This window comes from Camellia sinensis, chromosome 5 (genome assembly GCF_055761805.1).
Source record: "Camellia sinensis isolate YWXY chromosome 5, ASM5576180v1, whole genome shotgun sequence".
NCBI lineage: Eukaryota > Viridiplantae > Streptophyta > Magnoliopsida > Ericales > Theaceae > Camellia > Camellia sinensis.
Genome location: NC_138965.1, coordinates 205,185,062 through 205,209,216, shown reverse-complemented (window position 1 = coordinate 205,209,216; position 24,155 = coordinate 205,185,062). Strand labels below are relative to the sequence as shown.

General features: G+C 42.3%; 4 protein-coding genes across 9 annotated transcripts; 2 read left to right on the top strand and 2 right to left on the bottom strand.

Annotated features, from left to right (window-relative positions):
* The first annotated feature begins 1,398 nt into the window (after nt 1-1,398).
* Nucleotides 1,399-1,944, top strand: LOC114263564 (uncharacterized). The gene has a single exon (XM_028204123.2). It carries the CDS (start codon nt 1,399-1,401, stop codon nt 1,942-1,944), a length of 546 nt encoding a protein of 181 aa, XP_028059924.2.
* A 9,856-nt stretch (nt 1,945-11,800) lies between these two features.
* LOC114263556 (transmembrane protein (DUF616)) lies at nt 11,801-18,952 on the bottom strand. 6 transcript variants are annotated; one of them, XM_028204116.2, is made up of 9 exons: nt 18,754-18,952; nt 17,384-17,646; nt 16,749-16,847; nt 14,567-14,925; nt 13,659-13,870; nt 13,285-13,541; nt 12,992-13,170; nt 12,314-12,405; nt 11,801-12,222 (listed from the first exon to the last, which is right to left on the bottom strand). In XM_028204116.2, exons 2-8 carry the CDS (start codon nt 17,604-17,606, stop codon nt 12,337-12,339), a joined length of 1,398 nt encoding a protein of 465 aa, XP_028059917.2. In that variant the 5' UTR covers nt 17,607-17,646; nt 18,754-18,952; the 3' UTR covers nt 11,801-12,222; nt 12,314-12,336. The 6 variants fall into 6 exon arrangements, with proteins under 6 accessions (XP_028059917.2, XP_082727441.1, XP_082727442.1 ...); XM_082871315.1 differs by having other exon boundaries at nt 11,801-12,215; XM_082871316.1 differs by having other exon boundaries at nt 18,465-18,881.
* A 920-nt stretch (nt 18,953-19,872) lies between these two features.
* LOC114263563 (protein MAIN-LIKE 2) lies at nt 19,873-20,963 on the top strand. Its single transcript, XM_082872521.1, has 2 exons — nt 19,873-20,235; nt 20,343-20,963. Exons 1-2 carry the CDS (start codon nt 19,873-19,875, stop codon nt 20,961-20,963), a joined length of 984 nt encoding a protein of 327 aa, XP_082728647.1.
* Nucleotides 20,964-22,351: 1,388 nt separating this feature from the next.
* Nucleotides 22,352-23,588, bottom strand: LOC145792039 (uncharacterized). The gene is made up of 2 exons (XM_082872520.1): nt 22,614-23,588; nt 22,352-22,528 (listed from the first exon to the last, which is right to left on the bottom strand). Exons 1-2 carry the CDS (start codon nt 23,586-23,588, stop codon nt 22,352-22,354), a joined length of 1,152 nt encoding a protein of 383 aa, XP_082728646.1.
* Nucleotides 23,589-24,155: the final 567 nt, after the last annotated feature.

Sequence of the window (24,155 nt, the reverse complement as noted above, 5' to 3'; positions counted from 1 at the left end):
GAATCAGCCAGACGGAGAGACGGACTCCCCGCCGTTCAGAACATGGAGGACTTGGAAACTTCCCCGGGAGGACTTCCGAGAGATGCACGAGATAAGTGCTCCAGAAGTTTTGGTCGCTCACGGAGCCTAAAGGGACACCGGCGGTGAAGAGAATTGCATGCTTGACGTCTGGAGCACAAGTTGAAGGACTAAGACACCGTCATCTAGAGAATGGTGGCAGAGATGGAAGCTCTCAAACGCTAGGTCAAAGGGAAGGGTGTTGCTAGAGTGGGAGACCACAGTGAGCGCACCTAACCCCACCGTTCAGGCAATCAGAGCCAGCGGCGCACTCTCTCCCTTTCTATCACCAGAAGCTATAGGGGTGGAGACCTAGACACGCCTGTAGAGAAGTCTAGCGCGCAAGATAGCACCTACCATCCCTCATGTCCGGCGACCACTTCGGGATATTCTTACTCCGTCCGTTCAGAGGACTTAAGGGATGTCCTGAAAGAGCGAGCTCGTCGACGGGAGGCCGGACGGGTGCCGGCATTCCAGCGGTTATCTTACGGAGGTCGCCATAGTGAGGAGGTTATGATGCCCCCGCCCCGTTTGGCCGTACCAATTCCTTTGGACACCGACTTGGCAAGGCTGAACGCCTCCCCCTTCTCCCTTGAAATAGAGACCACGCCGCTCCCAGCAGGCTTTCACCAGCCGAAGTTTACACTTTATGACAGAAAAAGCGATCCGTACATGCATGTAAGCCACTTCCGGCAAGTCATGGCCGGACACAGGCGTAATGATGCTCTTATGTGCCTTATTTTCCCATCCAACTTGGGCGAACTGGGCTTGAAATGGTTTGAGAGACTCCCAGAAGAGAGCATTGAGAGGTGGCAACAGTTGGCGAAAGCATTCATAACTCGTTTCAAAACCAACACCAAAACGCCAAAGGAAGTGGAACACCTTCTAAGTGTCAAGATGAAGTCGAGCGACACCCTCAAGGCATACAACCCTAGATACTGGGAAACCTTCAACGAGATCCTAGATTGCCCGATGAACTTGGCAATCACTCAGTATAAGTGCGATCTCCCGGTCGGACATAGGCTGAGGGACTCGCTTACAATGAACCAGCCGACGTCCATGGGGCAACTAATATAGCGCATCAATGAGCACCTCAGAGTAGAGGATGATGCGACGGCATCCACCGTGAAGACAAATCCAGTGGTGCCAGACAAAAGGGTGGCTGGCAAGGTACACGCAGTCGGATAGAAGACTAACCGTCCAAATGATCGCACCAGGGAATTTGACCGTGGAACAAATCATCGAAACCGGGGTAGAGGTCGCCACAATGACCGAGCAGAACATCCCCGCGATGACGCAGCTAATGCCAACAGAAGGTTGAACACCCAGACGGGCATCACCATGGTATTTAAAATTCCAATCTATCGCATACTTAGTGAGATCCGTGACGAGGATTATGTCCAGTTTCCTGCTACGTTGGGTGATACGCAAAAGGGCTTCAATCCGCAGTACCACTGCACTTATCATAGGGAGCGAGGACACCGGACAGAGGACTGTTTACCTTTGAAACAACATTTGGAAGAGTTAGCCGCCACCGGTCACTTAGACCTTTACATTGATGGAGGCGTCAAAGCCGCGCATCCTGCCCCGGCCGATCCGAATGGTTTAGATAACTTAGAGGCGCCCCCTCAAGGAGTGGTCAATGTGATCCACGGCATAGTGGAACTGGCACGTGTGTGCGAGCTCCGAGGAATGATCAAAAAGGCAGAACATATGAGAGAAGTTTTGTCAGTTCAGCCCGCAGTCAAAAAGGGCAAGACCGAGGAAAAAGACGTGATTAGTTTCTCAACAAGGGACCTAGAGCACATTCAAACGCCGCACAACGACGCCCTAGTAGTCACCCTCCGCGTTAGAGAGTTCGATGTCAAGCGCATCTTGATTAACTAGGGAAGCTCGGTTGAGATTATGTACTACGATGCGTTCAAGCAACTCAAACTCCGGGATACGGACTTGGCTCCGCAACTTCGCCACTGGTTGGTTTCAACTCGCAACCAGAGTGGCCTATGGGAAAGATTATTTTACCCGTCAAAGCCGGATCTGTGGTCAAGTAGATGGAGTTCTGGGTATTGAAGGTGCCGTCTACATACAATCTGATCCTCGGTAGGGGATGGCTTCACGCTATGCAAGTTATAGTGTCAACCTACCACCAGGTTATGAGATTCCCCTCGACTATGGGGGAGATTAAGGAAATTTGGGGCAATCAAGTCATGTTGAAGCAATACTTCGTAGCAGTAAACGGGAGCCAGGCTGCCAAAGGCTTTGTCCAAATGATAGAAGAATCGGAAGACCAGGGAGTCCTTGAAGATGTGGGCACCAAGGCCGAGGACAAGGCTGTTGAAGAATTGGTAGAAGTGTGGATCAGCACCGAAAGTCCAAAAAAATTCTTTTTGCTAGGCTCAAGCCTTACCGCCCAAGAAAGGACCGAGATGGTTGATTTCTTGATGTCGAATATCGAAGTCTTCGCCTGGACGCCGTACAACATGCTCGGCGTTGACCCAAGTTTTATTTGCCACCAACTCAATGTCTTCCCAGATGCACGCCCCGTCATTCAAAGAACAAAAAGATCGGCTCTTCATCATGCCGAGGTAGTCGCGGAGGAGGTAAGGAAGTTGCTTCAAGCACAGGCTATTCAGGAAGTGCACTACCCTCGGTGGATTTCAAACACGGTCGTAGTACCCAAGAAGAATGGGAAGTGGCGAGTTTGCGTTGACTACAAGACCGTCAACCGAGCTTGCCCTAAAGACAGCTTTCCTCTGCCCAGAATAGACCAGCTGGTGGATCTAACAGCCGGGCATAACAGGCTCAGTTTGTTGGATGCCTACCGCGGTTATCATTAGATTGCCATGCATGGCCCCGACCGCGAGATTACCTCTTTCACCACTCCAAGGGAACTCTTCTGCTATCGAGCCATGCCTTTTGGTTTGAAGAACGTTGGGGCAACTTGGTGACCAAAATGTTCACCCCTCTGCTAGGCCGGACGATGGAGGCTTATATCGATGACATGGTGGTCAAAAGCAGGCATCAGGCAGACCACTTGTTCGACCTAGTCGGGATGTTCGCCATTCTCAAACAGCACAAGCTACTCCTGAATGCGTCAAAGTGTGCCTTTGGCGTGAGATTCAGGAAATTCCTGGGTTTTCTAGTCACAAACCAAGGCATCAAGGTAGACCCCACACAAATCAAAGCCATACAAGAATTGAAGCAGCCCAACTAGGCAAAGGACATGCAGCATCTAGCCGGAATGGCCGCCGCGCTTAACCGATTCGTAACCCGGTCATCAGATCGCTGCCGCCCTTTCTTTCGAGCCTTGAAATCCAAGTTTTCATGGGACGAGGAATGTGACAGGGCTTTGGCCGAGCTCAAGGCCTATTTGTCTTATGCTCCATTATTGGTGACACCCAAGCTCGTTGAAGAACTCTACCTCTATCTGGCAGTTTCACAACATGCAGTTAGCGCGGTGCTTGTCTAGTCAGAAGGTATCCAGCATTTGCCTATCTTTTATGTGAGCAAAACTTTGCTACCGGCCGAGTCGAGGTATTTGCCGCTAGAAAAACTTGCTTTGGCGTTGATGATGGCCTCCATGAAATTGGCGCACTACTTTCACGCTCACACAATCATTGTTCGAGCGGACGGATTTCTCTGGTCAAATCCTGAAGTGGGCGGTCGAATTGGGTCAGTTTGACGTCAAATTTCAATCCCGAAGGGCCATAAAAGCACAAGCATTGGTCGATTTCGTTGTTGAATTCTCACCTGGAATTCACCAAGTATGCCTGGTGGATCTCAGCGCGGTAGCCGAGGAAGTGAGTGAAGGCTCAACGGAAATTGCACAACAGGGTAATGGTGGCAACGCGGAACTTGCACGCTTGACCATAGCACCTCTTGTCGGAATAGTAGAGCAGCCCGACAATGCGGCGACGGACTCGGGCACAACAAACCCACCTGTTGGGTCCAGTACCGCATCGCCGAGGGGGGATGAAATGGAACCGAACAACAGCGAACCTAAAACCGAACAGTCGAGTGCCCGTGATCCCATCAACCTTCAAGCCTCCCACGACCCCTCAGAGTGTTGGAAACTGTTCGTCGGTGAAATGTGAAAACTTTTTGTAGATGGAGCCTCACATCATCACAGCGCCGGGCTGGGCATAGTTTTGATCTCGCCAGATAGTCTGACTATAGAGCACTCTATCACCCTCGGATTCCCTGCGTCAAACAACGAGGCTGAGTACGAGGCGCTATTGGTCGGGCTTAAGAGCGCACTTCAATTGCGTGCATCCGAGCTGATGGTTTACAATGACTCCCAACTTGTTATCAACCAAGTGTTCAGGGTCTACGAAGCCAAAGACGACATAATGGCCAAGTATCAAGCTCTCGTAAGAGAACACATCAAGCAATTCCAGGCAATAAGGGTCTAACAAATTGGTAGGGAAGATAATGGCCGAGCGGATGAATTAGCCGGTCTCGCTTCCATGGTCGATGGAACATCTCCCAGCCCTCTCCTGATTGAGTTTCTTCCAAGGCCTAGTATCAAGGAACTCGAGCAAACAGAAGTACTCTACACCGAGCTTGGCCCTCCTTGGATGAACCATATTATCCTCTTCCTGAAAGAACAGACCCTTTCGGCCGATAACAAGGAAGCACTTAAAGTCTGGGTGAAGTCAGAGCAGTTTTGGCTCTCTCCATCTGGCACTTTATACAAGAAGTCATACGCTGGTCCCTTACCTGAAGTGTGTACACCCAAACAACGTGGAAGCTTTCCTGTATGAAATTCATGAAGGCATATGCGGAAGTCACATTGGGGGAAGATCTTTGTCCTACCAAGCTATCTCGCAAGGATATTGGTGGCCATGCATGCAAGCGGACGCTCAAAAGTATGTTAGAAAATGTGAGAAGTGCTAGAATTTTGGCCACCAAATTTACCAGCCGGCCAGAGAACTTCTTCCCCTCACAAGCCCTTAGCCTTTTGTGATGTGGGGGCTAGACATAGTGGGACCACTGCCAACGGCGCTGGGCAACCGGAAGTTCTTCATTGCAGCTACGGACTACTTCACCAAATGGGTTGAAGTTGAGCCCTTAGCGACTATCAAGGAGAAAGGCGTCAAACGGTTTGTCTGGCAGAATGTGGTAACATGGTTTGGCATCCCCAAGATTCTGATTTCCGATAATGGCACCCAATTTGACGGCCGCTTATTCAGAGGATTTTGTGAGGAATTGAAGATCGAATTCTACAACTCCACCCCGGCTTACCCGCAGTCCAACGGCCAAGCCGAAGCATCAAACAAGACCATTCTTGATGGGTTGAAGAAAATACTAGAGAAAGCCAAAGGAAAATGGGCCGAGGAACTCCGAAGTGTCCTTTGGGCATATCGGACGACCCCGAGGCGATCTACTAAGGAAACTCCATTGGCATGGAGGCGGTCATCCCATTGGAAATCGGCATGCCCACCATCCGCAGTGAAAATTTTGAGCTTGAGTTGAACTCTGAAGCAGTCGCCTTGGAATTGAACCTGGCTTATGAGCGCCACAAAAAAACTTTGATCCACGTGGCCGCATACCAACAAGAGCTGTCCAGAAAATACAACAAAATGGTGCACCCCAGACCGTTCAAAGTCGAGGATTGGGTTTTAAGAAAGGTGATGGGCAACACACTGGTGCCGGGCGAAAGCAAGCTAGGGGCAAACTGGGAAGGGCCTTACAGGATAACTGGTCTGGCGGGCAATGGGGCATACCACTTGGAAGATTTTGAAGGAAAAGGCATACCCCGGCCATGGAATGCGGCTAACCTCAAACTGTACTATTTTTAATATTTGACGTTCTTATGTAATTTTTTATGTGGAAGGACTTGCTCTCCCTGTACTTTTGAATGTAATACCCTTTTTGTCAATATAATAGAAATGACTTATCTTCGCTGAAGTTTTACTCCGATTGAATGAGTTGATGATTTACTCAACTTTGTGATCTCAATCGAAATCTTTTACTCCGGTTGAATGAGTTGATGATTTACTCAACTCCGTGGTTTTAACTGAGATATTGTACTTCGGTTGAATGAGTTGATGATTTACTCTACTCTTTAGTTTCAACCGAGATACTTTACTCCGGTTGAATAAGTTGATGATTTACTCAACTCCGTGGTTTCAACCGAGATGTTTTACTCCGGTTAAATGAGTTGATGATTTACTTTACTCTTTGGTTTCAACCGAGATATTTTACTCCGGTTGAATAAGTTGATGATTTACTCAACTCCGTGGTTTCAACAGAGATGTTGTACTCCGGTTGAATGAGTTGATGATTTACTCTATTCTTTGGTTTCAACCGAGATGCTTTACTTCGGTTGAATGAGTTGATAATTTACTCAACTCCGTGGTTTCAACCAAAATGTTTTACTTCAGTTGAATGAGTTGATGATTTACTCAACTCCGTGGTTTCAACCGAGATGTTTTACTCAGGTTGAATGAGTTGATGATTTACTCTACTCTTTGGTTTCAACCGAACTCTGGTTGAATGAGTTGATGATTTATTCAACTCTTTGGTTTCAACCGAGATGCTTTACTCCGGTTGAATGAGTTGATGATTTATTCAACTCTGTGGTTTCAACCGAGATGTTTTACTCCGGTTGAATGAGTTGATTTACTCAGGCTTTAGCTGAGATGCTTTGTCCCGGCAAAATTGGTCGGTGATTTGCCCAACTCAAAAGAATTAGCCGAGGTGATTTACCCCGGCTAAAGTAGTTGACGTTTTGTTTAAAAGTTCATGCCGAGTTGATGAAACACAGTCCAACAAGCAGTGCAACATTTAGCGAAATCAAAACTTTTCATTGATGTGAAACTGAATTACATAAGGTGTGGCAGGCAGCCCGATTACATTCTTAAAAAAGAAAGAAAATAAAACTAAACTAAAGGGGAGAGGTCAGCGAAGTCATCCCCGATTGCAGTTGCCTCCAGGTTGACCGTGGTTATGGTTTCTTGGACACCGGTCTCCACCTGGCCGGCTTGCTTTGCACGGTTTTCTCCGTTGGCATTTTCCTCGGCTTCGTCCCCGTCTTCCTCCTCGGCCTCAGCCTACAATGCACTGAAGACATCGTTGGCATATGGCACCATGTACGTTAGCAGAAAGGCAACTGGGGGAGAGGCAAACACGTCGGTTCCAGATCCTTGGCCGAGTTGTTCGCAAGCAGCCTTCTAACTAGACTTGAAGAATATGTCCTTGGTGGCCTCGACCTGCTTGGTGTAGCTTTCTTCGGTCTCTTTGAAACCTTCGTTGTTGGCTGCATCCACCTCATCCTTCCTTGATTGTTTCAACGCTTCCAGCTCGGCCCGGAGAGCGTCCCTTTCGTTCTTAGCGGCTCCAAGTTGACCAAGCAATTTGGAGTTGTCTGTGTTGGCAATCTCCAAAGAGGCCTTTGACCGTCCCAGCTCGATCTGCAGATGCTCAACCTAGCTGGCAGCGTCGGTCGCTTTCTGCCGGAGTCTATGGATCCGCTCCATCACCAGATGTTGTTTCTGGATGGCTTGCGAGAAGAGAGTTTGATTAGAAAAAGGAAACCGAGCAAACACTTGGAAAAATTTGAGTAAAGCCTTCAAAATTCTTACCCTGGTCATAGACTTGATCGAGGATTGCACGAGCCAGGTGTCGGGCACGTGGTCGATGCCGATCACATTGCTCGGCAGGAGCAGGGCTTTTGTTAGGTCGAAGGCGAGGATGTGTTTTTTATCTCCTATGACCGAAGCATTGGTCGGGATCTCTTTCCCCCGGTGCTTCAATTGAGGCTTCCAGAGAGGTGTTGGCTCAGTTGTGACCGCTGGTTGCTCAGTATTCAGCTCCGCAACGAGCTCGGCTGAAGGATCGGCGACGCAAGGCCTTTTCTCGGGGCGACGGCTTTCCTTGCTTGTTTGCACCGCGGCAATTGACACCAATGCAACCACGGCCCCGCTTGATTGACCAACAGTAGCTGCGCGGGAAGGGATGCTCGGCAGCTCGGTGGATGTGGCAGTGATGAGATTTTTGATGCGGCTTCGTTTGGCCTGCTCCTCTACTTCTGTCAGCCAGATTAGGGGCACGTCCGGTAGTGTTGGATTGGGAGGTGGAGACGGCGCTCAGAGGAAGCTGTTACTCTGCTTCGACGAGAAGCAGAATATCTGTAGGTCGGTACATAGCCGAAAAGTTCGTGGCAATCCCAGTCATGGTACCGCAGTACAGTTCTGATGGTTGATTCGTTGGGATTATGATAGTTGGCTTGCAAAGCTTCAATGGCTGCAAAGAGAAAAAGAAGAAAAGGCATTAGTACAGAGTAGTGAAGGAAAATAATTTGACCGAGCAGCGTGCACGACTTACATGTCGAACCGAAGTTCTTGCTGATGTACCAACCGGACACGTCGGCTGTTTCATAGTTTCCAGACACCCAGAAAAAGTTGTCGTCGTGCATATCTTTGACTAGGGTACCGGTTACTATTTTCTTCTTGCCCGGTCTAATCTTGAGGTAGTAGTTTAGTCCATCGCTTGTATGCCCGAGGGTGTACTAGCGAAGTATCTCGGCTAAACCTAGGCTGACTCCTAGCCGGTTGTTCAGCTCGGCTATTCCGTTAATTATTCTATAAGTGTTGGTTGAGACTTGCGTTGGTGCTAGCCCGGTGCACCTCAAGAACTCGGACATGAGGGGATTGACCGGGAAACGGAGGTCGCCTTCGATAATGGAAAGCACGGTGAAAGGGCACTGGTCTAGTCTGCCCCAAGGGGTTGTGTCCTCGGCACCGAGCTCGAGATGTATGTCGGCGGGGACACCGTATTCTTCCCAGAACGCGGCTAATGCGACCCGCGTGTCAATTAGGAAGCGGTAGCGCCCCATGTGTAGCCGGCTGGTTTTAGCACGGCTGTGTTGGTTTGGCAAAAACTCTCGTTTGATGGCTGCTTGGTCTTTGAGAGCCTCAGTGTTGGTGCGCGGTCCCTTTGGACTCTGCAGTAAAAGGAGTGTAAGTGTAAGTGTAAGTGGGAGCGCGATCGCGCAAAACGAGCTTGACTTTAGCTCGGTCATATGGTGTGCCAGTCCATCTCGGTCACAGAGGTAAACCAAAAGCTCGGCCGCTCAAGCGGACCAGATTTTAGCCCGGTCGAGCGGTCCAGCACTCCGTTACCTCAGTTTCTACACGAGTTTCGTAAACTCGTAACTTGCTCGGCTTCGGCGTTTTTTTAGGATCAAAAGAAGACCTGGAGCCCAGTCCGCCCCAGATCTTCATGTGTTCATCACTGAAGTTGAAGAACAGTAACGAGAGCAGGGGCAGAAAAGGATTTTAGGGAGCTATATCCTAAAACCTATAGTTTTTGTGCCCTAAAATGAGAAATACCAAATGAAAAAGCAATGAAGAGATTCGAAGAACTTACCAGAATGAGGCAAAAATCGAATCTTCGAGCACAAACGCAGTTGAGAGCTGGAATGATGCTAGGCAGTAGGGAGGGCACGACAACCTTGGTTCATCTGGAACAAAGGTGAAACAATAAGAAGAAAATGAAAGGGGGATGTGGCGTGTTTATAGGAGAAAAAAACCGCCAAAATTTTGGATATAAAGAGACGTCTGGGTTGGCTGCTCGAGGCCAATAAATGATCGACGCGTGTCCCTATTGACGGCGGCGTCAATATTAAAGAGACAGGAAGGCAAGTTGAGGCGTCGACAAGAAACTGAGCGTATCGATTAGCGCGGTTGACGTCTTGCGAACTAAGAACCGAGGGAGAGTCTACCTCAGTCGGATCATGTAATCCCAGTCATGCTTGCGCGGACGGAATTAAGGGGCAATTGAGAGAGAGATTTATAATCTGGCTTTGGGCCGTGGTAGAAGCCGGACAAGATAGGGCCGAGCATGATTGGGTCGAGCTAACTTGGGCCTATTCAGAGTGGGTTTTACTCGGTCGAGTCTCAGGCCCCCTGTTTAGGCCGAGCTAACTGGGGCTTCCCTAGAGTTGGTCTTACTCGGTCGAGGCCCAAGGTTGAGGTCCCGATCCCCTGTTTGGACCGAGCTTGCTTGGCCGAGATGATCGCCTGCCAACCCGGGTTCCATGGTTCGCACGTGTAGCTCGACGAGGAAGGCCTTCTACTCACCGGTTCGACTTGTCTTGAACTCGGCTCTGCCGGAATGCTATCGAGCTCGGCTGTTATGGAGCTCGGCGAGTGGAGCACTCAGACTCGTTACACAGCACAGTCGTGGAAGGCCGAGGAGGATGCCACCGGGCTGTCGAGTTCCCGCTAATGTTGTCTGGCGGTTTAGTTAGGCGGTGTTCGTTGGATTTGTGCTGACAGATGGGAGAGCAGCTCCACGTGTCAAGAGACTAATGGGTGCAGAGTTGAGCGTAGAAAGTATATAAGCATGACTGCACCCCCCCATGCTGAGGATGGAATATCATTTGGTAAGAAACACTCATTGTGCTATATCTCTCACCTCCTCTCTCTCCCTGAAGATGTGCTAACTTGACTGTCGGAGGGGTTTTCTGGCAACATACCGCCGGGCAGCTCACCACCGTTGTGTTCTCAAGTTGATCGGATAGACAAGGAGCTTGGACGAAAGGAGTACGAACAGGGACGAACATTTCCTCCACGTACAACAGACATTTATTGTTAATGAAAGCTTATTGAATCAAGGGAGCAAAAACGAAATCTCCCATGACATTAAAGTTCTTTCGTCTCTATTCCACTCACAAACTAACTAGTTCTAACTGTTAGAATTAGTTTTTCACAAGTTTTTTTTCCAACTCAGTTCCAATGAATACCCAACAACTAAGTACCTAAAGCCAATATCGTTGTGCTAGTCATCAGTTTTGTTGGCTTATCCGAGCAATAAGTTGGTATTTATAGGGTTCAGTTGACGAGTACTGGAATGGAATCTTTACCAACAGCATGATCTCCAGTCACAATTTCTCAAGAAACATACCACCTGCATGCTCACAAACAGTTAGGCTATGTTTGGTACAACTCTGGAACATTAGTTCCAAACCTTATTTCTAACATAATGTTTGTTTACGCGTTTCAAAATTTAATTCCACACTCACTTTTGAAAACTCAGTCGAAGACGAGAAAATTTGAGCTAACCGGTTATCCCACCGGACGTCCGGCCGATTGCCCAACCGATTGACCGAAACAGTGTAAATTTATTTATTTATTTTTTTTTTATTTTTTTTTTTTTTACAAATGACACATTAATTTTTATATATTCAAAAAAAAAATTTATGAATTTTTAAAAAAAAATTATGAACTTTAATAGAATTTTGAATTGTGTGTTTAGTTATAAATTATAAATTTTTGTATCAATATTATATGTCCCATCAAAAATTTCCCACTCAATTCAAAAATCTTTTCAAAACTCTTTCACCAAACAAATTTTTCACATTCAAATCATAATTTCAAAACTCACAAATTTAAAATATAACTCCTACTCTCAAATCATATTTAGAAAGTTCTACCAAACACAACCTTCGGTCTTCTTCTATCCTGGTGGACTCAACCCTCCTTCTAGGTCTTTATCACATACCAAACCGTAACTTTACTTTCTAAATCCTTCTGCCTTCCTTTTCTTTTCTTTTCTTTTCCTTTTTTTGGTTCACCATAATGTTCATAAATTCATCTTGATTATTAACAACTGCATGATTACCAGAAAGGGCAAAAAAAAAAAAAGGAGCATCATTTAAATATACACACTGTTAAAAGTAGTTGAGAAAGTTCCTTTCACAACAGCAAGCAAATAAAAAGAACCCATTACATTCAACTGAAGGGGGAGAAAAAAATAAATAAATAAATAAATTAGAGGAACATACCTAATATACAAAACAAACTTCAGTGAGAAAATGTACAATTGTTTGGATAGGATGCCGAAAAAATATATTTAATGCCATAATTACTACACATAAGCGTAATTCACTGGGCATTACTATAGCCTACATTATGTTACCTAAGTATTTAAGTGTGGGGCTCAACAGCCATAAAAGAAAGTCTACATCAACAAAACCTGGTGAAAGTCAAAATGGTGTACCAATGCATCCGTTTCATGGTGGTGGAAAGTGGTTCAAATAGACACAAATCCAAGATCAAGTCATTCCGTAATGAAAAAATCGCGGGCCCACCATTACTAGCTGCGGTTGTGCTTGGAACTTCACAGATGAAAGTCCACTGCAGTCAATCATCCTGGAGACTAGTTTAAAAAGAATTTACAAGTCAATTTAAAGGAGCATGGTAGGGGGAACAAAAAGATAACAAACGGAAAAGGGCATACTTCGCCTTACCAGGCAAAAACACCTAAGGAATTTCAAGAAGTTGGTGGAGGCGGCACTGCTCTATGACGAAATAACTTAGCCAGTGCTCTGCGCTCACAGTCCTGCAGATACATTAATACATGAATAAAAAGGTCCTTTGAGTGTGAATTGTTTGAATGAGTATATGATATATTTTGTTCTACCTAATTAGTTCCGCACACGAATAGAAGTGTTTAACATGCATCCATGTCTGTGTTTGGCACATCCCAAAAGCACAATGATAAATTTGAATGTATTTGCTTGCTTTTATATTGCCTATTACTCTTGAGTCTCAATGCCACAACAGTAATATTGGCATTGGGGTTTTCTCAAAAAATTAGAAAGCCTAACTAATGGGTACATAACCACCAACCAAAGCCACAAATAACAATACATCTCAGATGTTATGTTTACCAACATGTGTGTAGGAAATCAACCTAGCTCTGTTTCCGAGCATTGACAAGACCTTTTTAAGAATATCACGGAGATAAATCATGAAATGGGTCGATGACGGCACTAAAGGGAAACCAAGAACTAAGGTGGTTACAGTCCCTGAGAAATGTTAAATTTACAAATATTGCACTTAAAACAGTAGTCGACAATCACAAACAACAAACTGCTGAAGCACAATGTAATGGAAAGAATAGTTTTATTTTAGTAATTACCCACCTTGAACATATTTAGAAAGAATGGCCTATCTGGATTCAATCTCTTCAGCTTCAAGAAAGTATAAGCAAAGCTCAGTTGATCACGTGATGTAAAACGGTTAACTTCATTAAACCAAAGGCATGAAAATAAATTTGACATCGGTGTATGGGCCTTAACAATAAATGAACCTTCTGGCACATCTGCAAAGTGCAAAGCATATGACAAACAAAAATAAGCACATGAGCATCAACGGGCAATAATTGCAGATAAGGAAAAAGGCAAACTCCAAAATAAAAAAAGACAACGACACGCACAACTTGGAAGAGGAGTATTTAGGTCTGAAGGGTCAAACTTGGTGAGACCGTCAGACTGGTAAAAGTTGAACTGTTCATCGATGGCTGTGTGGTTGTATTTATTTAGACGCTTATTCTGGTGTACCTCCTCCCAAACACAGTGGCGAATATAATGATTTGAAATAGCATACTCTGATCCAGTTCGCCACAAAAAGAATTCAAGGATCAGCATCGGATCAGTCTGAAGTCGCATCTTGCTATCAAGCCAAATAGAATACCTAAGAAATCACCACAGAATAAGAAAATATGTTATGTAGAAATCTTGGTGTTGGTTAACGAAGAAAGCAAATAAGGTCAATAACCCAGTCATCTACAAAATTTGGTGCGAGAATCACCTAGAAGAAGGGAAGAGACGATGTGATAGAAATTTTGGCACCTTTCCAGTTTTGCGCATATCCTTGTAGGGTAGGTTCCTCACAATAACTATTCTCCATAACCCAATACATCCTCTCTCATCAGGAACATTCCCCTCTGTTGACAGTTTCAACAGTGTTTGCTCATCTAAAAACATGACGAAACAAACATTCTTCTTGGAATACTCACTGATCTGTAGCAGAGAAGAAATATTTACCAAACAGAGTATACTGTCCTAAAGTTAACACAGAAAACAAAAGCAAAACCCAAAAACATCCAGCAGTTCCAAAAAAATGAGAATTTTTGTTGTGATTATTGACAGCTAGCATGGTAGAGCAAAGAAACTAACAGTTCTTAGCTTCTGAGCTGGACACACATTCAGTGTCTAATCCTGAGATCATAATAACAAGATCATGAAACATAGTCATACTTATGAGAAATAGTATATCATGAAAACTCAAAGCACTGTCAGCAGAACAGAATTGAATGAAAAGGTAAGAAATTATCCAGTTAACAATCAGAATTATCTGAATAAGAACCAGAGCTTGATCAAGACGTACATCAAACAGCATATTTTAATATTTACATATAACAACAAAGTCTCCATTGATAGAACATTTAGATGAAATGAGTTACACTGTAGGAGATTTCATCCCTTGCATGCTGGTTATTACTCAAATTCTTTCCAGTTTCTTTTCTTTGAGTGTCGAAAAATATAACTCAATCTTGGAGGAGTCTACTTCTGTGTGTGGTGGTGAATTACTAAACTGAATTCTCTTCGTAATTTTTTGGCAAGCAATACATAATGTGGATTACTACGTATAAAAAATATGAATAGTTGTCAATCTTGAGTGGGTTTGCAGAAGCAGAAAGAAAATAGCTCATTTACCAGTTTGCTGGTGGGCCTCCTCAAAAAGTCAGAGCTACCAAAAATGCAAGATGATACAACAACTTTACAGGTATTCATGTATGACTTATCCTTTTCATCCAAATCAAATCCAGTGCTTGGATATCCGTCTGGTCCTCCCACAAAACCACAATGAATTGTTTGATTCCTTGCATAAAAGGATTTCTCTCTTTCTTCGAGGGTTTGATGTCCTCCAAATCTGGGTTCAAATTGGTCATCCCCAAAAGGTTTCTCCTCTCTATCAACATACCAGGAGGAGAATTGTGTGAAATTTGCATAATCCTTTGGCTCAACAAGATTATTGACCGAGTCCAAAAGCCCAACCTCACAAGGAAAGAAATCTGAAAGATGGAATATTTAGAGGGAAAAAATAAAATGCATTAGAATGTAATGAAAGAAAACATAAACAAAATTAGTTTAGAGACTTTAATGTTAGGATCACACAAGTAATATGAACTTTAAAATTAACACATAATTTAGTCAGTGATTCAGTGTAACACCAAAAATTACATAAAGAATTTCACACTGAATAATAAATTTGCAGAACTTTTTGGCTTCCACCACAACACTACTTGTATCCATAATTGGTCAAATGGATCAATTAATTTGTTCTCATTGACTAATATCACCTTAGGCTATATATTTGAATGGCAGTAATCTTAAGGGGAAATGGGAATCAGTCTGTTTGGTTTGAGTTTTCTGAATTAAGTTTTTTGAAAATTGTGTTTTTTGGTTTTCGTATTTTTTTGTTTTTAGTGAATATTTTTAAAATTTTAAACTTTTTTTTACTTTTTAGATGCAACTTACTTAGATGTATCTAAAAAGTAAAAAAATTGTGAAAAAATATTTTTAAAAATTAATAAATACATAAAAATACAAAAAATGTATTGAATCCTCGTATTTTTTTTGTATTTTTGATATTTAGTGAATTTTTAAAAGATTTTTTTCAATTTTTTTTTTACTTTTTAGGTATATTTACGTTAAGTATGTCTAAAAATTAAAAAAATTGCTCAAAATATTAAAAAAATTCAGTAAAAACAAAAAAATACGGAAAATAAGATAGTAGAATTTTCTGAAAAGTGTTTTTGAAAAGTGGTAACCAAGCATAGTGAATATGATTCCGAATCCCATGATTCCAGCATTTAAAACAGGCTGGAATAGGAAAGTGATTCCTAATTATCTATTTTAGTAGGAATCACATTCCCAAACTAGGTAGGAATTCGATTCCCCCACTCCCCCATTGGAATCTCACATTCCTAGATTAATGTTAGTCATTTAAGAGTAAAAAAATAATTGGGCCCACAATCTTTAAAATTTGTATTATTTTCCCATTGAGGATTCCCAACGAAACCAAATGCTTGAATAGCATTGCCACATGAGTTTTATTACTCGTAATGACATTCCCATTACTCCTCAAGATTCCTGTCATTCAAACATAGCCTTGGTGCTTGTCAAATCAAGATTAGACAAACAAATAAATTTTAACCCTAAATCAAATAAATTCAATAAGCATGATCCTTTCTATAGTTATTACATTGATAGAATTGGATACAAAGTTTTTAAAATAGATTCGCAAGGATTCTATATTGGTAAACTGCCTTTGCAAAAATCTGGATGGAACACATCAACCATTCTTTGTATCAGTTCAAAATGTAATACTTTAATGCATGGGGTTGCATTGTCTGTATATATATATATATATATAAAAGTGACTTTAGTTTGAGATGATTTGAAGAAAACTCAATTTGAATCACTAATCCTCTGATTTCTCAGTGTATTCATAAGTAGCATTTGACACATTGGCCTCATAAGCAAAACCTATTATCTAAAGCACTTTAAATTGAACACAACATACGACATACATGATATTTCTAAACCAAAGATTGTCCCCATTTAATAGTTTTTGTACGTCAACAATGACTATAACCCATCAAAATTGGAAAGAGTTAAGCATTTAGAAGAAGATTTTTCATTCTTCAAAGTCATTAGCTTATTCCAACGAACGAAACTGCTAACATGCTGGTTCATTGAGAATGCGCAAAAAATGGAAGCATCAATTGTTCCAAATATTCTTCTAAAGAAACAACCTAGAGAAAAAATAAAGTGTTTTTGGATGTTTGAGTGGCCAAAGCCATTTTTTAAAATGAAATAAAACACTTCTTACGTTGCTTGCGGGGGGGCTTTCTTTTGGGTTGCTCTAAGTCATCTGATCCCAAAAAATCTTCTTGTACTTGAAGTGATGAAATGTCATGTACCAATTTTCCTTAAAAATAAAAATAAATAAGGAATACATAAGTACAATAGTAAAACAAAGGGGAAAAAGAGGATAATAACTTCTTATCATGAACTTACAACTTACAAGTTACAAACAGGTATGCTTTCAAGAATGTCTATGCACCAATAATTTTATTATGAGGACTTCTTGATTAATCGTAAAACTTTGCAAGTACCAATTTGCCAAGCGTAAGTATGGCCAATAAAAAGCTTAATAACAGTACCACGTTTATGAATTTAAAGAGCATTAAGATTGTGAAACTATTACCCAAAAAAAAAAGAGTAAAAGTAAAACAGAAGGAAACATAATGAAGGACAGTAGTTGCAATGCTAGAAAGAGGAAAAAGGTCAATCTAATGAAGCAAGCAAACATAGTAAACTATAATCACGATTGAAGTACATTATCTGCGACTTTAGTCGGACAGTGTGATAGTTGTTGATGTTGTCATGGTGGATGAATTAAATTTCGTGAGTATCTTAATTAGAGACAGTACAAACATAAACAAGAGAAGTCTTTAATCTCACCATGAAACTGCATCTTTAAGCCAAAGAGTGACAAATAGATTGAAAAGAGCACTGCTACTGAAAACATCCAAAACAATAATCTTCTTACACTAATCCTGCCAAACCTAGTCCCTCGGCGAACACCCCGTAAGCCTTGCTTGCTCCGATCAAGGGACTTAAAAACCACTCCAATGATGCCTCTTTTATCTGGCAGCAATTCGCTACTGTGCCTATAAGGAGCCATCACGACATACCTTCCAAACCTCAGGTGCAAACCAGCTCATCTGTGCAATAGTTTCAATGAGAAGCAGAAGACTTTAGAAACCCCAAAATCCTAAAATAATCATTCATGTATTCTTCCAAAATACACCAATCATTTATAGTAAGATATGTGAGTTTAAAGTTTACATGCTATTAGTAAATTATGTAAATTTGGTTTCATAGAGGACTGCAAAGCGAAGTCCAATTTGGCCTCCACCCAAATCTAGTCAGCCATCCCAACTTCCCAAGCAACATGTAGTTGTAAACAATGCATGACATCCATATTACTTTCTTTTGGGAAACAAGTTTTAGACCTAGCATCTCCAATCAGTTTCAACATTTTCAAAATATTTCAAAATTTTATCTCCTAGGCTTTCCCACACAATTCCAGAGCATTTTGTCTGTCTTTTTATTTATTTTATTTTATTTTATTTTTTTTTAAAAAGAAGGTAATGGAGCTAGAATTTTATTCGAAAGAATCAGTAAAATGTAGCACATTCAAGGGGCAAACCCCTGCAAAAAATTAATCAATCAAAATATAAATATATATATATATATATAACAAAAAAATAAAACAAAAAAACATAAGAACAAGAAGCTAAACAAAAACTACATAAATAACCTACACAAATGAAAACCAGTAAATCAACCCATCTCTTCACCCTCTTAAAAGTTTTTTTGAAGGTATGTTTGGATTTATGGATTTTCAAGTGAGGTGGATTTGAAATCCAGAGCTTCAAATCCATAAGTACTTTTGGATGATAAAAACAAGTAGGAATTTAAAAAACCAGGCAAAACAAACAATTGATTCAATGACTAAAAGCTTAAGGTTTTGAAATACCACTTGTTCGAGGCATTATTGTCAAATTCACTATCCTCAATCTTAGACAGTGACAATCTCTCTCACCTCTCCACATCATACGAATCAATCCTAAGTATCTCTCTCTCTCATTAATTATCTTCCTCTTTATCTTCCCCTTTCGATTGAGCTGAAGAATGGATTGACAGAACAAAAAAAAGAAGCCTAACCCAAAATTACCATCACAGAAAACCCTAGTTCCATGGGGGAGAGAGAGAGAGAGAGAGATTGGAGGTTATAAATGGTGGTATTAGGTGGTTGGAAAATTCACCTGAATGGAAGTGGAAGAGCTGTGGAGAAAGGGGATAGTTTTGTATAAAGATCGAAATAGAGATCCATTGGATCCGGAGTAGCATTGCCAATTTCGCACCTCATTCCCTTTTTGCAAATAAAAATGTCGCTCCTCCTCAATTTCTGGGAGCTTCTATATACGCATACCCTTTCCTCTCTATACAAATCTTTCTTAATACACACACTAAAAAAATAAATCCTAATATATTTGACTCACTACACATACCTATCATTCCACATATACCCCCAAATGTAAATCATACGCACACACCCCCTCTCACACACACACACACCCGTGAGACCCCTCTCACACACACACCCATCTGAGAACCCCTCTCACACACACACCCATCTCTCGCACTCTCCACCGTTCCTCCCCAAAAGCTTCATCCATCCATTTATGTCATTGAAGTTTTGGCATTGAAGGGCATTGAAGAGCATTGAAATTTTCACATTTTAGGTTAGTTTACACAGATTATAATCTTCTCATTCCTATTTTATTTGTAATGTAGAGTTAATTTTTACCATTTTCGAAATTTTCAGTCCACTGTGATTGCCGTGTTTCATTCGGAACTGGTTATTCAAAATTTTTGTTTTTGTTCGGCAGTAGAGTTTCGAAATTTCTGCTTCCATTCGGCACTATAGTTCCGAAAATATTGACTTGGTTCGGCTTTCAAGTGCCGAAAATAATTTTTTTTTTCGGTTTTCAACTTCCGAATATGAGCTATAATTTCGGACAACAAGTTCCGAACAGAACAGGTATTTTCGGACAACAACTTCCGAACAGAGTAGGTGTTTTCGGACAACAACTTCCAAACAGAAAATAAATTTTTTTTTTTTTCCTTCTAACACTTAATTAAAACACTTAATTATAACACTTAATTATAACACTCACTACACACACTCTCATTAATTTTACACACACTCTCATTATAATTTAAAACACTTATTATTTACACACACACTCTCATTAATTTTGCACACACACTCATTACACACACACTTATATTTTAAAACACTCTCATTAATTTTACACACACAGACCGTTATTATTTACACACACACTCATTACACACACTTAGTATTTTTTGCAGATAATATGGATTCTGAATATCAACAACGTGTCCCACCTACTGCTTCAAATAGACGACGTCGTGAATTGGATGTAGACCATCAACGGGGACAAGGGCGTGGGCGAGGACGAGGTCAAGGTCGTGGTCGAGGTCGTGATCCAGTTTCGGTAGAATATGATATTCCCAGTGCCAGTCAAAGTGGGGGCCGAAACCAAAGACGAGTTGAAGGTTATGATATGCCTGACATTGGTGTGGAGGATACCTCTTTACCTGATTCTCCTCCTGTCCAGGAAGAGTACCTTACTCATGCTTTTCCAGGTGGACCGAATGATCCGTCAATACTGCGGAGTTTCAATAGTAATGTGGCTGCAGCTATTTGGCACGGGGAGGTAAACATTCCTCAGTAAAATTGAAATTTATTTGTATATGAGTTTTTTTTTTTTTTTTTTTTGTGTGTTGTATGGTAGTTTGTAATGAGATATCATTTGTGTTGTAGGAACGAGGGCCCCTAAAGTGTCATAATCACTCTTCCAAGATCCTTGCATGGCCATGGTGGTTAGTAGAGAACAACACCAGATTCAAAGCCATTATTGAGCAGTCTGGACTATCACAGTTAGCTCGTTGCACTTATCGGTTCGTCAACAAGCTTCTAGTCTCATGTTTTGTTGAGAGATGGCAACCTGAGACGAACACATTTCACATGACAGTTGGTGAGATGACCTTGACCCTGGATGATGTTGGCACTATTCTTGGCCTTCCCATTGTAGGCAAATCAATTAGCATACCAAATGTGATAGATCATTATGGAGTTACATTACTCGTTTATGGCTTGGGGATTACTGAACGTGCAGCATATGAAGAGGTTTCTTCTGCTGGTGGCAATTCAGTCAGGCTTGAATGGTTGCGAAGTCAGTTTGCTGGTGTCACAGATTCAGACCCCGAGGAGGCTATACAGTGCGCAGCAAGAGCTTATTTATTGTTTCTGTTGGGATGTACACTCTTCAGTGACAAGAGTGGCGGCAGGGTTCCCGTTGTTTACCTCGGCTTGTTGATGGATTTGGGATCCATACATACTTATGCCTGGGGTGCTGCTGCATTAGCATTTTTATATCGATAGTTGGGGTTTGCTAGCCGGTCTGGGGTTAAGCAGATGGATGGTTATATGACTCTTTTGGAGGCGTGGATTTATGAGCACTTCAGAGCATTCCGACCTCATCAGAACATGGGCTACACTGAAGACATGCCACATGTGTACCATTGGGCATCTAGGAGAGAGGCGGGTTCCTCCATTGACCATTTGAAATCTTTTCGAGCCGAGCTTGACAGTTTAGTAGCTACTGATGTAAGTTTACTCATCCTGCGATAATTTTAAGACTTCCATTTATCTTACCCTTTATGTACTTTAATGCAATAACACTTTTACGTTTACAGGTTATTTGGGATCCATACCACAGCTGCAGAGACCAGCATCCATGTAACCCAGTTACGTTCTACCATGGATGCTTAAAGTGCTTAGACGTTGTCGAACCGTATCATCCAGATAGAGTTTTGAGGCAGTTTGGCAGGGTTCAAACCATCCCAGATGCACCGCTAGCTCCTAGTCGTGGTGCACGAGGCAACATATCTGCACGATATACCGTCATGTACAGATACTTGGATAGGATGTGGGAGGCTTGGGATAACCACGTGTTGTCTGCGCAACGGAGGAGCACACCAGTTCGTCAGCCTTGGCAATGTGTACCGGGTTACATGGATTGGTATAAGAATATCACGCACCTATATGTCGAGCACACTGATGAACCGCGTGCCCATGACCATCAGGATTTCAGCGAACATGCGGATGTAATCTATTATCCTCTCTGATGCATATGTAACTTACTTTTTTTTTTTTGATATGTTCCCTAAAATATGATATTCTTTTCAAATGCAGCGTATTGCACATGCACTGCAGATTTCATATCCTATTATTGACGCTGGTTATGAGGAGGGGATTCGCCATCCTTATCGACTTTACCAGGCTATCGAGAGTATGACACATGTTCTTGAAGGTCAGCACATTGACGAAGCTGGACCTAGTTCTGCTGGACCTAGTTCTGCTGGAGGTCGCTTTCCAACTTCGACGTTGACATACAGTCGTAGGCCTCGGCGTAGGCATACAGCTGATTCGTGACATGTTATGTTGTTACATGTTATTTTGTTAGTTGATGAATATTGTTTGGTGTTTTTTGTAAGATGACATTGTTGTAATGGTAACAGTAGTTAATATTTTCTTATTAGAATGGAATGACAACAATGGTATTGTAATGACATTGTAATGACCTTTTATTATTAGAATGAAATGGTAACAATGGTCGTTGATTTTGTAAATGATATTTTCTTATTACAATGGAATGGTAACCATGGTCGATAACATTCAATCCACATTGCAAAATATAACACATCAACATAAAAAACACATGCATTAATTTCTTCCATAATTGTAACATTGTCAAATGCATACATGTGTCATGCGACATCAACAACATCAAAAGTCTCTCGAGTAGCTACATTATCATGAATAATGTCCTTGAAATGTTGAATGCGACGCACATATGCATCATCCCAGTCCACAGCGCAAGGGTGACGGTATTTTCTCCAATTAGTGGCAATAGGAGGAACTGGATGGCCTGGCTGCAACAAAACCTGCACCAAATATCAATTGACTTAGTGGTCATACCTCATAACTTCTTGTACATGCATAAACGCAATTGATAAGTTTCTGTTATACCTGCACGAAATGATTTCCGTTGACAAACCCAATGGCAATCTCACGTCTATCAAGTTGAGGTACTGGCACAGTTCTAAGAGGTAAAAAGGTGAGACATTGCTGTAAAGACAAATGGTATAACACAAGATTGTAGCACGATGCAACAAGATGGCCCATGTCTGGCAGAGTCATCCAATGTGAGTATCCAGGACTGTCTTCAAAGTATGACAATATGCTTGTCAATTCTTCAAACCTTTCATAGGACCCATAAAGTGTAATGTATTCCTCTTTGTGTGTGTGCAGCTCACCCAATAGGTCACGCCTAACCTGAGCCCAATCATCTTCTGTATGACCAATTGAAGCAGCTATAGCCCTGAAACCACAATTCCCATCTGCAGCTACATCCTTGACAAACTTAATATATGGTTTTAACCCAGTAGGGAAAGCATCAACATATGCACCAGGTTTCACTGCTCTAGTAATGTATGCCTTCCCTTTCGGGTTCACCTTCTCCTTTCCCTTAACAGGTCGCTTCGTCTTGGTTTGCAGAGTATAAGCTAATGTAGTGATTTGCGTGTCCCTAGGTGAGAAGGAATCATGTCCAGATTGCACTAACTCAAATGCACACGGGTCACGACGGGTAGAAACATTGATCTTCTTATGATCCCGAGGACGTGTTTTGGGCTTCACCTCTGGCTCAACAAGAAAACTGCTTTCCGGATATACAATCTCTTTCAACTTCTTCATAAGCTCCAATCGCATGGTTCTATCACTTTCATTAAACTTGTTGACAAACAACTCTACTTCTGCATGATAAGTCACCTCTGTTTCCTCTTCTTTCTTGCATATGGAGATATGAAGTTGCCTCCACTGTGACTGTATGGTAGCAAGTGGTATAGGACGATCTTGTCTGATGTAGTCAGCAATCTCATGGGCGCAAGGTAAACCATGAGTGTGGCGAAGGACGCATCCACAAGCTTTGTTAGAATTTACCATAAACCTACCACCACTACCACCTCACCTACTCCACTAAACCTAACCCACTACACCACTACCACCTCCACTTCACCTACTCTCCACCTACTCCCAAACACACTCCTATATAATAGGAATCCTTGTAATTGTAATATACACAACAACATATCAATATAAAACAATCAATAATACATACAATTTATCTTTATCAATATATTTTTACATGGTATCAGAGCAAGGTTAACAACTTAGTCATTCTGCTTCACCGGCGGGCGGCAGTCTCGCCTTGGCCGCCCGCCGGACCTCTACACATACCTTCACTCCACTGCCACAAAATTCCACATCTCTCTCTCAACACATAGCGGCAGCTCTAGGGGATAGACACACACGGACCAGGCCGTCTCTCTCCCTCTGGTTCGATGCATCAGTAGAGGAGCTGAGCATATACACACACACGAATACACACCAGCAACACTCACCCATTGGGAGCTGAAAAACACACAGACACAAGGGACATCGAGCAAGGTGGTGTGCATGAGGGGAGGCTGGCTCTCTCTTGGCACATCTACTCTCTCTCTCAATTTCTTT